This window comes from Mesoplodon bidens (assembly GCF_964165515.1).
Source record: "Mesoplodon bidens genome assembly, chromosome: 2".
NCBI lineage: Eukaryota > Metazoa > Chordata > Mammalia > Artiodactyla > Ziphiidae > Mesoplodon > Mesoplodon bidens.
Window position 1 is genome coordinate 99,609,236 of NC_138177.1, and position 18,867 is coordinate 99,628,102.

The following is an 18,867-nucleotide window of genomic DNA, read 5'->3' on the forward strand; positions in this document are numbered from 1 at the left end:
TGTAACACTGCATGGTGTTTTGCAATGTACAAAATACTATCACATATCACATATTTTGTCATTTACCTCTCATAATAATCCCATTCATTTAAATCACTTACTCAAAATCACTATGTGACAGTATGAGTTTTTGAACTAGTGCCTTAATTTTTGTGATGACAAGGACATTGTCTTTACTGTACACTGAGGTATCACTAATGCCTATCTCAGGGCCTGAAAAAATAGCATTCAATAAGTAATCATTGAATACATTTGTGACAGGAATTTATATTTTCTCTTTGTTATCTGTGATTTTTATGGCATTACATAATATATATGCATACATGTAGCACCCACATGTGTGTATGCATGTGCACATGCAGGCTTATATAGGATACATGGCATATGCAGCTGAATAAATTATACCATGCTTATTCTATAAAATAGGACTAATATATACATTATTACCTTTTTGAGCAGGAATACTTGATATATTTGAGCCCAACTGATTTTTAGTCATTATCCTCTTGGTCAGTTTGGACAGGAGTTAATCTGGCCTTAGAAAATCAGATGTGGGGGCTTCCCTGGTGGCGCAGTGGTTGAGAGTCCACCTGCCGATGCAGGGGACGCGGATTCGTGCCCCGATCCGGGAGGATCCCACGTGCCGCGGAGCGGCTGGGCCGTGAGCCATGGCCGCTGAGCCTGCGCGTCCGGAGCCTGTGCTCCGCAACGGGAGAGGCCGCGACAGTGAAGAGGCTCACGTACCGCAAAAAAAAAAAAGAAAAAAAAAAAGAAAAAAGAAAATCAGATGTGGGAATAAAGGTTTTATGCTAAATCAAAGGCTCTGACTTTTTGGAAGAAAATCATCTTCTAAAGAATGTTTTTTTTTTTTTTTTTTCTTTTGTGGTACGCGGGCCTCTCACTGTGGCGGCCTCTCCCACTGCGGAGCACAGGCTCCGGACGCGCAGGCTCAGCGACCATGGGTCACGGGCCTAGCCGCTCCGCGGCATGTGGGATCTTCCCGGACTGGGGCACGAACCCGTGTCCCCTGCATCGGCAGGTGGACTCTCTGGGGCACGAACCCGTGTCCCCTGCATCGGCAGGTGGACTCTCAACCACTGCGCCACCAGTGAAGCCCCCAAAGAATGTTTTAAAAATTGCTTAATCCTAGACTAAAGAGGGGAAATAAAAGCATATGGAAATCTAAATTTTTATTGTGTTTCCAAAATCATGGTACTGAATAACTTTCCAGAAATGAAAGATGACTCATAAGCCTTCCTTCTGATTATGGTAATAATAATAATATTCATTTGTGTAATGTAAATTTTTAGGCTGAGATGCATTTTGATAAATTTGTACACTATTTGATATGCTGTCCCTCTAAAGCCTACAAAAAATTAACGTGGAACACCTGATATTTGACTGTGCTTCCAGATGGAGGGACAGCTTGACAAGTGCCATCATAATTTACAACTTTAAAAAAGTGTAGTGTGAATGCATTTGCAGTAAGCTTTACACAGCTTGGATTATTTACAGGTACAACTGTGTTTAATGTAGAATTTCAACGGATTTAAAATATTACTAGATTCCATCACTGATCATGGAGTATAGGTGTGGCATGTGAGCAACGTGATTATATGCCTTAATTAAATATCTCAGAATAGGATACATGTTTGGTGAGATTGAGAGGATGGTAAAATAACATTTAAATTTTCTATTTGATTATTGAGTATCACTGAAGAAGCTCTCACTTTGGAAAGACAGCATATTTTGGGCTTTTATCCTCTATGGTGGTTTAGGAGAATAATAATCACATAAAATCAAAATGGAAATATAGTGTCTAACTCTTAAGGATAACTTGGACAACTAAAGTATGGATTGCTAACTGATAAGATTTGTATTACTGTGCAACCTAAAACAACACATAAATCCATATCTCTGGTGGTCCGGAAATTGACTATTGAAACTTTCTGGTTAAACTGGAGAAGGAATCATACATATTAAAATTATATATATCATATTATATACATATTATATGTGGATAAATGCAGACATGTGTATATCTCTTTCTATCCTTCTAAATATGTGTATATGTATGTATGATATATGTATGCATATATAAAAAATATCTCCAAGAAAGAGGATATAGATGACTTTGGTGGTGAGTAAGGTATGGTCGTAGGACGATGAAGGAAATCAGACTTTGGAACTTTACTCCATGAAAAGAAAAGTAGTCAGTTTGACACATTTTAACTAGAAAATCATTGATAGATACTATGATTTTACTTCCCAGGACTAAGTGGAACATTGTGAAGAATATATGGTAAAGTGAAACTGTAAAGTAAAACTAAAGTTTCTAACATGAATTGCTTACTGCATAAACTAACTTTAGGATTTACTGAGTTCATTCCGTCACCTAGTATTCCTGGTCTGATGTTTCAGTCCTGGCCTAGACACTGAATATTCAGTAGGCTACCAAGCCAGATGTGGACCCTCCCTTCCTTGTGCTTACATTCTAAACAGAAGACAGATATTAAACAAATCACACTCAAATAAATATGCAAATAAAATCTGACAGGGCTATGGAGACAAAAATAGGGTGCCCTGAAAGAGAACAACAGAGACAGGGTGGGTCTAATTTTGTTGGTGGTGGGGATAGGTCAGGGAAGGTTTCTCTGAAACCTAAAGTACAAGTAGAATGGAGGACATGTGTAAAGGGAGAAAAGTGGCTGGAGAATGGGAAGGTTACTTTGTGGCTGGAACATAATGACTCATGGCAAGGGTAGCCCTAGGTGTGGTTGGAGAAGAGGGGAAGAGCAGGTTATTCAGAGGTCACTATGGGTTTGTATTTTATTCTGAATACAGTGGGAACCACTGAAAGATTTATGCTTTGTGTGTGTGTGTGTGTGTGTGTGATAAGCCAATCGATACTTTTTAAAGCTCAATCTGGAGGGAAGAGGGGTAAGAGTAGAAGCTGCAATACCAGCAGCTTGGATCTTGGTGGATGCAGTGAAGAAGGAGAAATGAAGAAATGTTCCAAGATGCATTTAGGAGGTTGAATCCTGAGAGCTTGGGATGCATTAAATGTGGGAGAAAAGGGGAGTCAAGAATAGTCCAAGGTTTCTATGTAACTTTCTACTTTCTCTTAATATACTATTAGATTTAAGAAAAATGTATCCAGCCTCTGTCCAGGTTCTGGACGGTAATCTGATGGTTTGTTTAAAGTAGTCTTCCTGGGCCTCCCTGGTGGCGCAGTGGTTGAGAGTCCGCCTGCCGATGCAGGGGATACGGGTTCGTGCCCCGGTCTGGGAGGATCCCACATGCCGCGGAGCGGCTGGGCCCGTGAGCCATGGCCGCTGGGCCTGCGCGTCCGGAGCCTGTGCTCCGCAGCGGGAGAGGCCACAGCAGTGAGAGGCCCACATACCGCAAAAAGAAAAAAATAAAAAATAAAAAAAATAAAGTAGTCTTCCTAACCACTCAAGGTAGTGAACACTCACACCCCAGTCATTCTGTCCTAGTCCTCTAATCTTCCAAGCAGGCACCTCAGTATCCTATTAGTTTGCTCACTTCCTTACTCTGAGTAAAATTTCCATGAGACTGATGTGTCTTCTTGAAGACTATGTGTAGAGCACCTAACACAGTGTTTGGTAATTGAAAATGTTTACTAAATATCTGTTGAATGAATGAAAATGTTTAATAAATATTTGTTGAAAGAATAATGATAAAGAGGAAATACTAGAATCCAAGGTGCTCACTATCTAGCCAAGAGGACTAAGAAGTGTGATAAAAGCCTTAGAAGTAAGCAGGACGAGTTACAGGAGAAGAGAAGACGATGGAGGGAGAAAGGAGGGACGTCTGGAGTACAGATACACTCAAAGATGAGGAGAATATTTTCTGGATTGAGACTGTCTCTAAATGAAATCTTTCCCCTCTCCCCAGCAAGCTCTAGAACAAAACATAAAGAACAATTCTTCAAAAGAGCTTCACATTTTAGAACAATTTTTAAAAATAGACATTAGAACGGACTGCACTGCAAAAATACAACCTTGATTTTATACCACCTACAGGACTTGCTACTTGCAGCTTCTGTCTGTAGAAATTTTTGCTCACTTCCATCCCGGGCCCCCTTTCTCTTCGCCCCTGCCCCCAGGGATTGTCAATTCTCAGAAGACCACTGACCTTGCCTGCTCCCGCCTATTTGCTGGATGGCCTGAGGAACATTTACTACTATCTTATCCCTGAGGAATTCTGAAGATGCAGCTGCCCATAAGACAATGTCTCTGCACCTCGCAGGGCTCCTGCGGAAGGAGAGAAAAGGAGTAATTAGTTACTTAGAGCGCCGACTGTTTTTACCTTTAATCCCATCTGGCCCCTACGTACCTAGCTCAGCCTTTAACAGTTTACAGAGCAAAGGCCAGTCCCCAGAGCGAGCGCTCTCTCCCTCCCTTCCTTCCGAGAGTACAAGGAAAACAAGCTTCTAGGCTGGGGGGCGGAGGCGGGAGACAGGGGGCGGGCTCCTTCCCGCCACTCGGCCCACGGTGCGGCGCGCGGGGAACCGCGGGGCCGAGCGCGCAGCCCCGCCCCGGGGGCGTCACCGCCCGGAGCCCGCCCCGCCCCCGCGCCGACTGCCTTCTGCTTTCCACTTCCGCGGGCGCTCGGGCAAGCTGTTGCTTTGCTCTCCGGCTGGAGCCTGAGGACGCGGGGTGGGTTCGTCTGTAGGAGACTCCAGGCTGTGGGCAACGCCATGGCCCCTGTGCTAAGCAAGGACGTGGTGGACATCGAGGTACCGACTGCGCGTGGGCTCGCCTAGGGAGGGCGGGGGACGCAGCTGGCGGGTGCCCAGAAGGCCGCCGCGGCCACCGCAGGGCCGGGGAAAGTGGGAGAGGCGGGAAACTTTGCCTCCGCGGGAGGTCTGCGGGGGAGGCGGACGAGCGAGGAGCCAGAGACCCGTGTGGGCTGGCAGGGAGGGAAGTGGGGGGCCCGCGACGGTAGAGGTGTTCTTTGGCTTGGGACCTGGCTGTTTACTTCGGAGTGGGGGTTAAAGAAGTCCCTGAGTGGCAGTGACTGAAGAACCACGAGTGTTCGAGAGAGATGGATTTTCTCAAAGGAGCGCTTATTTCTCACGCAGTCTATCCCGCACCTTCCCCTTTGCCCCTGTAAGCGGTTCGCCTTTCCGGACACCTTCAGTCTGTTGCCCCACCTCCAGTCGCGGAATAATGCATATTTGGAAAGCATAGGAATAAAGATCTGTGTGTCAGCTATAGCAGCCCCTGCTAGCCTTAGTATTGCTTATGAAAATAACATAGGGAAGAATGGGATAAGGTATTGAAAACATGAAAAATACAGTGCCTTCAGAAATACAAAATAAACTGTATTTTCCTCTCGTCAAGTTTTTGATTCTCTCTTGCACTCTGTTTCTGTAAAAATGTCATCTTTCTTCCTGTGAATAAAGTCCTCCCTGAAATACATGACTATTTCCTTTGACTTCTCCCTAAGACCTTTATGTATGCGATGAGACAGATATAATAACAAACAATGATTTTAGACGTACTAACCCAATGTCAGCACTTTTGAGCTAAAATAAACTGCTTTATAGTTTTTTGTTGTGTTTTGTTTGGGGCTTTTTAAAATTTGAGTCTCCTACGCTGGTAAAACGTGTATGTGCACGCCTATGTTTTCCTTAGAGTGAAAAAATTTTCCTTTCCTTAGTCCTTTCAGTGGCTTAAGTAAAATTTTAAAACCACCTGTTTGCAGAAGAGCTGCTTTTTGCTATTGTGTTGCCACTGTGTTATCTGTGTCAGTGATTGAAGGAACTTTGTGTTCTGTTTGGGGGATTATAGTAGTGTTTTCTCCAGATTCCATACATTGGTTTGAAAAATCCACTCTAGTAATAAGAGCCAAAGTGTATTATGTGGACATGTCTACTTAATTTACTTGTAGTTTCTCTTGTGGATAGTTTACTTTTTCATATTGATCAATATGATATATTTAACCCAGTATTTATTCATGCACAGGGTAAAAGATACTTGATTTACGTCATTGTCCTTTTTAGTCCTTGTTACTTTGACTTCACCAGATGTCCCCTCTTCCCCCCCCCCTTTTGAAGCTAAGTCAAATAGTACGTTTCTGACAGTGTTAGGTAGTAGTGATGTACTGATTTCAGAGATAAGAATGTCAGAGGGCAGATGGCTTTTGAATTTATCTGTATCTCTTTTGCAGTTGTCCATGAAATCAGTTCATAACCATATTACACTAAGGAAAAAGATGCCAGTGAAATATTAACGACCAGCTTAATTTCATGAAATGTTTCGACTAAGACCATTTAAGAACGTCAAACCCTCACATTTACTCCCCTTAATCTAAGCTTAGTTGGCTCAATATTACTTGATATAGAATAGTGGCATTCAAGCTTTTTCACCTTTTATGTAGTTATATATGCACCACACTTTAATCAGTAACATCTTTCATCATTCATGGGAATTTTCTTTTCCCTCATAGTAATACCCATGATTCAGGAGCTAGAGTACCATGAAAGGATGTGAAATTAATCATTAAAATATAATGCAGTGAGGAAAAATACATTAAATCTAGAGGAACACATCCAAGCATAGATGTCTCAGGTGATCCTATTGACTCACCAAAGCTCATTTTTTTTTTTTTTGGAAGAGTCGGAATGAATTATGAAGTTTCAATTTTCTATCAAATTTGAATGTATACATTGGATTTGCCTTTTTTGAATGAATTCTTTAAAATCATTGTCTAGAGATTGATCTGCCTGTGACCATTGCCTTGTCTCAAATATGTGGAGAAGCACATAATCTTTAAAAAAAATTATCAGTATAAAACAGTAAGTGTTCAGTTGATAAATGTGAAAAGAACAGAAGGTGGTGGTGACAACCCGCTATAATAGTGACTAAATTTTCTCCTTAAGCTACCTATAGAACCTCAGGTTTCAGTGAAGCAGCCAAGAAATATTTTTGTTTCTGGAGAAAAAAGTTATTGAGGCTTACAAAGTTGTTTTGTGTGCTCACTCCATATTTCTAGCCTCAATCCAGTAGCGCATCAGGGTTTGAAGGGTTGGGAGCATAGAAAACAGTCAGAAGGTCACCAGACTCCAAAACTGAAATAACCCTGGGCCAGAAGATAGGCATAGCAAGAATGCATTAGTAGGTAATAGATACTAGGCAATAGAATCTAGCTCATATACTAAAAAATTATTGTAATTGTAGTAATGGTAGCAGATGTATGAGAAGTCAGACATTTTTCCAGACCTATTAATGTGGTTCAGGGCCTGGGATCTGGAGCAAACTGCCTGTGGTTGAGGTCTATGCCTACCCCTTTTTAGATAGGTGACTTTGTTTAGGTTACCTAGCTTCTCTGTGTCACATCTGCTAAGTAAGGAAAATAATCATAGACAAGATAATAAACAAGATATAAAATAGACAAGATATAAACATAGACAAGATGTAAAATTAATAAATAAATGTCACAACTTCACATCTTGTTAGGAAAAGGACAAAACATGTTAAAAAATAAAAATATAGAACAACTGTCTTAGGAAAATCACTGCCTGTGAAATAACTACTATTTTAAAGTTCATTAATGGTAGCTATATACTTTTAAAAGTTATTTTGCTTTGTGGGCTTACTTTCTGGATATAGCTAAATTTTGTCAAGAATGACTTTTGAATACAAATTCTCCTGGGAAGGTTTCAAGAAAGGTGAATATCAGACATTGATCACTTTCCCTGACCTCAGCAATACCTTCACAATAATTCATTTAGTTTGAACTGACAGCTGGTCTGTTGTCAGTATCTGCACTTTTAAAAGCAAGTAAGAATGATTTTGGAAGAGTTCACTTTTGTTCAATGTCTTGTTCCCCTCCACTGACATGGGTAATTGAGAATTTACTGTAAAAGTATAGCAGAATGAAAATGTATGCAGGTACAGTGGGCTTTTAATTAATTCTTTGGATATTAGTATTTTTGGTAAGTATTTATAGCTGAACTAAATTGCTGTCCACCCCTTTACTGTTTCCACAATCCCAAGTCAAGGTCTATTCTTAGAATTATCAGTTAATGACTCATAAGGGGTTATAAACTCATTTCAAATTTATCTTGAATAAAAAAAGGATTTCAGTCCAATGTCCACAAAATCATAATGCTTTTAGAGTTAAATAGAAATAGTTTCTGAATTACCGATACTGTGACTTCTATTCATTTGAGAAGATAATCTAGAATTTTCTGTGTTTATTAATTAAGAAAATAATAAAATGATGGCTTTGGGAAATGGCAGTATAATGGAAACAACTTGGAGAAAGTAAATTTTCAGGAGAATTTTGAAAACAGGCTTACGAATTGGTAGAGATAGCAAAAGGTATTTCAGAATGCCCTTTATCATAACTGCTTTTGCCCCTGGGGAGGGAGGAGGTGCATAGATCAAAGGAGAGAATAAGGATTCAACTTTGCAGAAGTTATGGGTTATTTATTTATTTATTTAAACTTAAATGTTTTTTTACTGCATCCATTTTTGTCTTCTTCCTTTTATTGATTGGGCACCACACATCTCTGGGAATGCTATCTTGACTTGCCAAGCCTTTTAAAGCATTAAAAAAAAATTAAAAAAAAATTTGTGAGTTTGAGTTGTTAAAAATGTGCTTGTTCTCCTTATTTTAAGCTGTCCCGTGGACAATACTTAATTTTAAAGTATTTCTCCTTTCTAAGGAATTTAACTGGGTGGTAGAAATGTGTCTGATTATGTGATTTGGAAAGTTACTCCAAATTTGGAGAGTTATTCCAATGATAGCTCCTTGTGGTTTTAAGGTACTGCACATTCCTATAGTTAAGGATGGTTATGTATGTATTTCATTAGAGTTTAAAAAAAAATTTTACCTCCTACACATGAAGTAGATGGCTAGTTTCAGTGGTTTAATTAAAAACTGTGAGATTAATGACTAATGATGAATCTGTCACTAGGGAGATTTTTAGATTGGATCTACTTAATCTTAATCATAGCAGATAGTGTTGACCGCTTAATTGTTAAAATGTGCTAAAATTCAATAGTCTCCTTTCTTACATTCTAGAAGGAAAACCCAGTTTTGTAAAGCTCTACATTTACAGTAAGGAATTAGTTAGAATACTAAGAAGATCTCTAGTCAGAATGCTGAGATAACTGGATGATCATTAAGCAATCATACCTTTCCTAAACTGTTGGAATACAGCATTTTACCAAACTCTGTATATAAACAAGCAACAACCCAAGAGCTGAAAAATAGACCTTCCAATAAGGTAAACATGTGTGGTCACTGTGGGAGAATTCTAGTAATTAGCATAAAGTTAAGTCACAAAATTAGAAACACTAAAATTGAAGACAATGAGACTAAAAAAAATCATCATGAAATAATGTGACAAAGGAACTGTAAGAGATTTGATATAGTCTAGGCTTCACTGTGGCCAAAGAGATTGAAAAGTAGAGTTGGCCAATTTGCTTTTCTGCCTCTTAGCTAAATGGACACAATGATACATAGGAGGAAGAAATCTTCAGTGCTTAAAACTGTAAGGAAAGTTCTGTGTCATTTATATCCTGCCTTAATTAAAAAATATTTAGTAAGGCATTCTAAGGTTATAAATTTATCTGTAATCAGGATTTTGATTTTCGCATGTGACATGTTTGCCTTCTGGACTTCATTTGCTTTTAATCCTCCATGTTAAGACAGAAGGTATTTTTTGGCCTCAAACATCAATAATGTGGGTGCTCACAGATATCCTGGAGCCAATTATACTACTGATAACTCTTAATAGGATTATGTCTTTCCTGGGGTTTATAATTATAACTGCTTCCATTGCTTTTAATTAAAATGTTATACTAGTAGATAGGAAACATCTGTATTTAACTCAACATATAACTTCTTTCAGACTCTTCACCAGACTCTTATCTATACATTGATGTTAGGAACTCATTATTATTATTATTATTATTATTATTACTTTTTGCGGTATGCGGGCCTCTCACTGTTGGGACCTCTCCCGTTGCGGAGCACAGGCTCCTGACGTGCAGGCTCAGCGGCCATGGCCCACGGGCCCAGCCGCTCCGCGGCATGTGGGATCTTCCCGGACCGGGGCACGAACCCGTGTCCCCTGCATCGGCAGGTGGGCGTTCAACCACTGTGCCATCAGGGAAGCACAGGAACTCATTATTTTTGTATAAACATTTTTATTTTGTATTTCACAAAATCAAGCTCATTTCATGGTTAGTTTGAAAAATAAACCAAAACAAAAAAAACAAAAATTGCGTTAAAACAGTCCTGGGTTCAAATCCTGGCACTATTATTTTTTTATTTGTGTGACTGTGGTCAAGTTGTTTCCTGGACTATCAATCATTTCTTCCTCTGTCAGTTGGTTTTAATCTTAATTTATTTCATGCAATAAATTAAGGATTTAATTTATTAACTTTAATTTAATTTTATTTTATTTAATAAATAAGGATTAATTGGAGTCATGTACATATAATGCCTTAGACAGCATCTGTTACTTAAAATATGTGCTTTTTGAATGGTAGTAGTTATTGTAAATATTACTATTGCATATATCATCTGTGTTATGTAAATGTCATTTGGCTAGAATGTTGTTCAACTCCAAGAATTAACTAGTGGTATCAAAAGCTGTTAAAATATGTGAAGAAAGGGAGAGTTAATGAAGTTAAAAGAATTATGAGTGAGGCTTTATTACAGATGAAATAATTTTGTAGACATGACTTATGAGAAAATTCCTGAATTCTTTTGGTCAGTATTACCAGTGAGATGGGGGAGTTTTTTTAAAATTCAGGTCAAATTAAAGAGACCCTCTTCATTTTGAGTTTTATTTCTATTTAAAAAATATTTTTAATGCCCACTGTATTACCAACCCTCTAGTGTAAGCTGCAAGAGATTCAAAGGAAGTATGTGGCACAGGCTTTGTCTATATAGGATTATCCACATCTAATTCTCTGGGGAATAAGATTCAGATTCGGCATTGACTGCTCTCCTACCCCCTAACCCTTGCTGTTTTACTGCAGTGTACATATGGATTGATTTTTTGGTGTTTTTCTGAGTGTTTTTGTGACTAGGTCAGGCCCAAGCTTTGGTGAAAATGATTTCTTGGCATTCTCAATGATATGTAGAAGGGATTGGTGTTATCCTTTTCTGAAAAGAAATCCCTATACAATTATTTTAAGAAAAAGTGTCCAACTCCATATCTCTTTGTGTAAACTGGACTAAACTTATAGTTTCTCTAAGTGAGCATATTAGCTTCAAAGAAAGTTTCTTTCCGGACTTCTAAGCATCCCTGCACACACTATATTTGTATTTATAACTTTTTTAATTCCTAGGACGGAGGGAATTGGAGATCAACCTATTTTGCACAAGGAAAAGATAAAGTGTGCCCTTTCTAAAGGATGACTCAGATAATAAACTTTTTATACTAGGTTATAGTAATTTAATTTCTTTGAGGATTTCAACTTGGTTGTATAATAGCATTCTCACTGTCTTCTACCTCTATCATAATAATTAAAGACAGTCCGTGTCCCTACCTCCCAGGTGCTTGGGAATTGATATTATGAGTGCTTATGAATGTCCCCTTGAGGCACTCCTGGCTAGGCCACTTTGAAGAAAAATCTCTTCATCAATAATGAAGTCCTGAGGGCCACTTCTCAGGGGACCCACACAAAATTACATGTCAACTCCAGGCCTGATTTATACAGATGGTGCTCAAGGATGGAGCCTGACTGTACTTCTCCCTCCCCCAATATTTTATTACCTACCACTCTGCTGATCCTCCCCATGCCCTTCCCCACTTTCACCTCTCTCCCAAAACTTCATCCTCCAGTTTTCAACTTGTTTTACCTACTCAAGATTGACTCATCTAAGTAGATCTGTTTGTTTAGTCTTTGTGAAATCCTTTGAATGATATTAAAAATTGACCATAGTAGCATGTTAAAACTTTAGAAATGTTAGTATGTTTAATTAAAGGCCATGAGGAAATCTTCAGAAAAACAATAGAAGATAATGTGTATTTACTATATGTTAATTAAAATAAGCATCCTGGGATAGGGGCCAAGCCTGGGGATATTTTTGCTCCATAAGTGAGATCCCTTGCTGTCTGACCTTGTGGAAATCATTCAACCACTGTGAAGAGTTTGCTGATTCCTCAATGAGTTTGCTATTGATCAGTCTTTTACGGATGGTTTGTGATACAGTATGGCAATGGTGAAATCGTTTGGAAACGTGACCTGCTGCAGGGTGATCATATTAAGGAAATGCAAGCTAGTGGTGTAGAGCTACTGTATTTTACATGCTAGGTAGGATTAAGTACACCATTTATACCAGCTATATGGATTTGATATACTTATTCACCTGATTTTTAAACTTTCTTCATGCTTGCCTGCTTCCTTTTCTTTTTTAATCAAATGAATGAGTTAAGTCTAAATCTCTCTTGAGCACACAGAAAAAGTCCGATCCTTCTTTATATGGCTGTAGTTCTGGGAGGGTGATCTGGAATTAATAAATTCATATTTTTGTGTGTCTGTAGAGTGATGCTATCTATATTTAACTAGGAATTAGGACCAGAGACTCCAGAAAGGAATCAGTTTCTCCAGTGTGCTTTTTGATTGATAACTGTCAATGGAAACTGGAGTACAGATAGTGGATCCCCAGCCCCACAGAAATTCAAGTTACCTTTCTCTGACTCTTTGCACCACAGTATCCTCAAAGCTTTGGGAATCTTCTTCCAAATGTTCTTCCATGACAGATTTTGGGGAGTGCTGGTGAAAAGTTTGAAATCCTTGGTAATTCAGAGAAGAAAAAGTCATTCAGTTCTCTTCACAGATCCCTAGGATTAAAGCATAACAACATTCACAGCAAAATACTCTTTATTGGGGGTTAATTTTCATTAATTTAAAAAAATTTTTCTAACTTAATTTTAATTATTTTTCATGATCATTACAGAAGATTTAAAAGATGCAAAAAAAAAAAGTGAAAAGAAGATCCCAAACATACAGTCACACCACATGAAACAGTCATGCTGATAGTAATTTAGTATTTTCCTATACATGAGGTTTTTTTCCCTAAATAGTTTAATCACATATAATATTCATTTAGGTATAGTTGATTTACAATATTGTATTAGTTTCAGGTGTATAACATAGTGATTCAAAATTTTTATAGATTATACTCCATTTAAAGTTATTATAAAATATTGGCTATATTCCCTGTGCTGTACAATATAACCTTGTAGCTTATTTATTTTATACATAGTATTTTGTATCTCTTAATCCCCTACCCTTATCTTCCCCCTTTCTGATTCCTTCTCCCTACTGGTAACCACTAGTTCTCTGTATCGGTGAGTATGTTTCTTTTTTTGTTATTTTCATTCATTTGCTGTGTTTTATTTTATTTTTTGATTCCACATGTAAGTGATAACATACAGTACTTGTCTTTCTCTGTCTGACTTATTTCACTAAGCATGATACCCTCAAGGTCCATCCATGTTGTTGCAAATGGAAAACCTGGCAAAATTTCATTCTCTGTTTTGGCTGAGTAATATTCCTATATACACACGCACGCACACATGCACACACACACGTGCGCGCACGGCCCCACCCACCAGCAAGCAGGCTGCCTTAAGATCCCCTGAACCCACAGCCTCCGCTGGGCATGGCCCTGTCCATCAGAGGGCCTAAGACTTGATGCCACACACCACAGAGCAGGCACTAGAACTGGGACACCCCAGCGCCCTTCAACCAGAGACTCAGGGACCCAGCTCTTTCCTCCAGTGGACACATACTAGTTCCAGAACCCCCTGGGTCCCACCCCACCCACCAGTATGTGGACACCAGTCCCAGGTCAGTTGCACCTGGCAGCCTGCCATGGCAGAACCCAGCTCACTTACCAGCAGGCCACCACCAGCACTGGGACCCAGTGGGCCCTGATCCCTCGTACCAGCAGGCTAACACCAGCTCCGAGAAACCTTGTGCCCCCTCAGCCAGCCACCCCAGGGCTGGCCACTCACCAGTGGGTTAACACAAGCCTTGGAACACTCTGGGGCCCTGCAGTCAGAGACCCTGGGACTTGGCTCTGCCCAACAGTGAGCTGGCACTAGCCCTGGGACCCCATGGGCCCTGGACCCACCTACCAGTGTCCAGCACAAGCCTCAGGCCCCGCCAACCCTGGCCCCACCCACCAGCAGGCCAATATCAGTTCTGAGATATCTTGGACTCCTCAGCCAGCTGCCCTGATTTCCAGCTTCACTCACCAGCACACCAGCACCAGGTCTGGGACACCCAGAAACCCACAGCCTGCTGTGTCAGGAACCGGCACCACAGACTAGCAGACTGACACTAGATCCAGGAACCTTAGCGCTTCATCCACCCACTCCAGAGCCTAGCTCTGCCTACCACTGAGCCAGTACTAGTTCCAGGACCCCCTGGGGTTCCACACCCAGCTGTCTTGTGACCCAATGCTGCCGACCAGTAGCCAGCAGCCTCTGCACAAGGCAAGGCCTGGTAACCAACTGGACGAAGGGCTGGCCACGCCTACCAGGCCATCCACAGTAGTCAGCCTGCCACAACAGACGTACCCATGCAGACTTCATAGAGGCACCACTAACGCATATAGCTCTGGTGATCAGAGGGGAGTATACTGCTGGGATGCATAAGGCATCTCCTACAGAAGGCCACTTTTCCCAGGTCAGGAAACATAACCAACCTACTAGATACATAGAAATAAATACAGCAACTTAGGCAAAGTGAGGCGACAGAGGAACATGTTCCAAACAAAGGAGCCACGTAAAACCCCAGAAGAAAAACTAAGTGAAGAGATAGTCTTCCAGATAAAGTGTTCAAAGTAATGATTGTGAAGATGATCAAAGAACTTGAGAGAAGAATGGATGAACAAAGTTGAGAAGTCAGAGGTTTATAACAAAGAGAAAATATAAAGAGGAACAAAATAGTGGTGAAGAATACAATAATTGAAATGAAAAATCCACTAGAAGGAATCAACAGTAAATGAAATGATACAGAGGAACAAATCAGTGAGCTGGAAGACAGAGTAGTGGAAATCACTGAAGCTGAACAGAAAAAAGAATGAAAAGAAATGAGGACAGTCTAAGAGACCTCTAGGACAGCATCAAGCTCACTGATATTCCCATTATAGTGGTCCTGGAGTAAGAGAGAGAGAAAGGGAAGAGAACATGTTTGAAGGTATCATAGGTGAAAACTTCCCTAGCCTGGGAAAGTAAACAGACATCCAGGTCCAGGAATCACAGAGAGTCCCAAATAGGATTAACCCAAAGAGGACCACACAAAGACATGCTGTAATTAAAATGGCAAAAATTAAAGATAGAGAATATTAAAAGCAACGAGGGAAAAGCAATGAGTTATGTAGAAGGGAACTCCCATAGGCTATCAGCTAACTTTTCTGCAGAAACTCTGCAGGCATAATATATTTAAAGTGATGAAGGGGAAAACCTACAACCAAGAATACTCTACCCAGCAAAGCTTTCATTCAGATTTGATGGAGAAATCGAAAGTTTTTACAGACGAGCAAAGGAAAAAGAGTTCAGCACCACCAAACCAGCTTTACAAGAAACGTAAAAGAGAGTTCTCTAAGGGAATAAGAAAAGGCCAAAATTAGAAACATGAAAATTATGAAAGGAAAAAGCTCATTGGGGAAGGCAAGTCCACCACATACAAAGCTAGTAAGAAGGTTAAAAGACAAAAGTAGTAAAATCATCTATATCTGCAATAGGATACACAAAACAAAAAGATGTAAAATATAATGTCAAAAGCAGTAGTAGTGAGGGGTGGGGAGTAAAAATGCAGGGTCGTTAAAATGCATTTGAAATTAAGAGATCAGCAACTTAAAACAATCATTCATATATATATATATATATATATATATATATATATATATATATATATATATATTGCTATATATAAACCTCATATTAACCACAGACCAAAAATCTATAATACATACACACACAAAAAAGAGAAGGAATCATATATAATTTTATATTTGCTTTTTTATCCTGTCAGAAGTATTTCCCTACATTCTTACTAACTTTTTAAAAGGCAGCATGATTCTCTGGGAGTGGAGATACCAAAGTTTATTGAAAACATTTATTATCAGACATTTGTTTTTAGTGTGGTTATTAAAAATAATGCTTCAACAAAATTCTTAAAATGTTGTAAATATACTTGAGAGGGTGGCTTTAATGATTTGTAGTGCATTTCAGTTCTGCCCTTCTAACCTACAATGATTCAACTGAATTAAGCATCTTTAAAAAGTATTTTTTAAATGGAAGTGTCTCATTATTGGGTACAAAGACAGAAAGGACAAAACGGAATTGGAACCAATCACCCATTTGCCTCATCCTCCCACCACTGACACAAGGCTATGGAACACTCAGGCATCTGGATGTCCTTTCCTTTGATGTGGATATGACTTGATTTGCACTCAGTCCTGATCTGATGCTTATTTCTAGACTGTGGCTTTATTGCCTGGTGGTGGTGCCTTATTTTTTCTGTCCTGGGAGAACAGGATGAGTAAGGTTGGGATTCAAGTTGTTATCTTGAATGAATAAATCTCAGGATGTGATTGCAAATGAATAAATGTAACACCAACTGCAGATGTCCCAACATGTGACCAAGGATGGAAACTTTTACATTGTAGCCCCACCTTCAAAATCACTCTGTCAGGCCAGATTCTCAAAGGATTCTTTCACCTTAGGTCTTTACATCAGAAGAAGTAGTGTGTGTCTGTGTGTGTGTGTGTGTGTACACACAAGCACATGTATGTTTGCAATTTTTTCCTTTTTCTTTTCCTCATAGCACTTAGGAAGAGGAAAGGGGCAGTTAGTGTAACTATTTTTGCCTCAACACAGTTTTCTCACATGACAAATTTAATAAAGCAAAACTTTTTTTTTGTCTTAGATGTGTTAACCAAAATAACTTTTTAAAAAACATTTTCTTTTCTTTATTTTTATTTTTCAATTTTTTAAATCTTTTGGCTGTGCCTCGTGGCATGTGGGATCTTAATTCCCCAACCAGAGATCCAACCTGTACCCCCTGCATTGGAAGCATGGAGTCTTAACCACTGGACCGCTAGGGAAGACCCCAAATAACTTTGATTTGTGCTTCATTTAAAGCTAAAATTTACTTGCAACCTGAACTCTGAACATTGGTATGCTTAAGCCTCTATATTTTTTGAAAGAGATAAAAACATTTGTAGAAGAAAATTCTCATATGTTCATGAATATTACTGCCCATCACCCCTTCACACCAAAACTAGACAGTAATAAACAAAACTTTAAAATATTTTTATACATGTTTAAGATCACATTATCATGAAAGGATTCTAGAAGAGAAATTATCCAGTGCAGGTATGACTATTTTAAGGATTTGAAATATTTTTGACTTGTACAAATTCATATGGCTGCTATCAGTGTATGAATGTGTATGAAATGATACCCTTGAAGGTTAATATTGATTTTTAATTTTTAAATAAACAATTTGATGAAAACTCCTGTCTGATTAGTTCAATTTGCATTTATTTGAGTATTGTAAGTTTGAACATTTTTCCACATTTTAAAATAGTTTGCATTTTCTTTTAAACAAATTATGTTAACAGAATTTTAATGTAATAATAAAATAAGAGAAAATAAATACAAATAAGAACAGTAGATATCACCGATTTTAAGAAAATTAAGTGCTAATGAATTACAAAATCAGAACAAAACTAATGCTATTTTGGAAATATACCATCCACTAAAACTACCCTCAGATAAATTCAGAAACGGCAGTAGATCAGTAGACTTAACCTATTAAAATATTTATTGGTAATATGTAATGGATCATTATTATTTATTTTAATTGTAATGAAAGGGTAGCAGGGATTAGTGATTAAGAGTATAGGCTCTGGAATGAGAGCGCTAGTGTTTGTATCCTAGCTCTGCTACTTACTAGTTTTTGACCTTAGCAAATAACTTTAACTTTCTGTTTGTTTCCTTGCCTGAAAAGTCGGGGCAGTAATAGTACCTATATCATAAGATTGTTGTATGGTTGAAGGAAGTAGTGCATATTCAGTACTACATATTTTTAATAGTTCTAACGCATAGCAACTGTGTAATTAATGTCAGCTGTTAAAATATTAATAATGGCTACTAATTATTGTTTTGACTCCAACGGACTTTGTCTCTCTGAAAATATGTTGTTTTGATATTCTAAAAACACAGAAATCTACTTTTTTCGTTTTGTCCATTTAAAAATATTTATAAATTTCTTACTATATGCTAGGCACTGGTCTAGATTTCAGAAACACATCCGCAAACAAGACCAAAAAGATTTCTGCTCTCAATAAAATTGCATTACAGTAGACGAGTAATAGACAGTAAAAAAACAAATGTGTGGTAGTTTTAGACAGTATGATGAGTTTTGGTAAAAGTAAACCAGAATAAAATGATGCAGAATGACTAGTAGAGCCTTCTTTATATGTAGCAGTCAGAGCAGGCTTCCTTATGGAGGTGACTTTTGAACTCAAACCTGAAAGACCAGAAGTCTGCCATGGCTTTTGAGCTAAAAAAGAAAGCAAATCAAAGAGGTAGGATAGAACTTAGTTTGAAGAGCAAAAAGAAGTAACTGGTGTGAGGGAGATACAGGTGTTGTATGTAATGGCATTAAGTTTGAAATCCCTGTTGAAATCCCTTGAAATCCCTGTTTGATATCAAAGTGAAGATATCAGATAGGCAGCTGGAAATAAGCATCTGAAGATCAGTGAAGCAGTCCTAGTGGGGATGGATATTGGAGAATTATGGGGCTAAGACCACTTAGAGACAGTGGAGCTAGACAAGGGGCTGAG

At 38.8% G+C, this 18,867-nt stretch overlaps 1 protein-coding gene across 1 annotated transcript in view; it reads left to right on the plus strand.

Annotated features, from left to right (window-relative positions):
- Positions 1-4,602: 4,602 nt before the first annotated feature.
- DPYD (dihydropyrimidine dehydrogenase) overlaps positions 4,603-18,867 on the plus strand; it is an 811,527-nt gene continuing 797,262 nt past the window's right edge. The window contains exon 1 of the mRNA XM_081225179.1: positions 4,603-4,762. Coding sequence (XP_081081305.1) covers positions 4,724-4,762 — 39 coding nt within the window. The 5' untranslated portion in view covers positions 4,603-4,723. The remainder of the gene's footprint in view (positions 4,763-18,867) is intronic.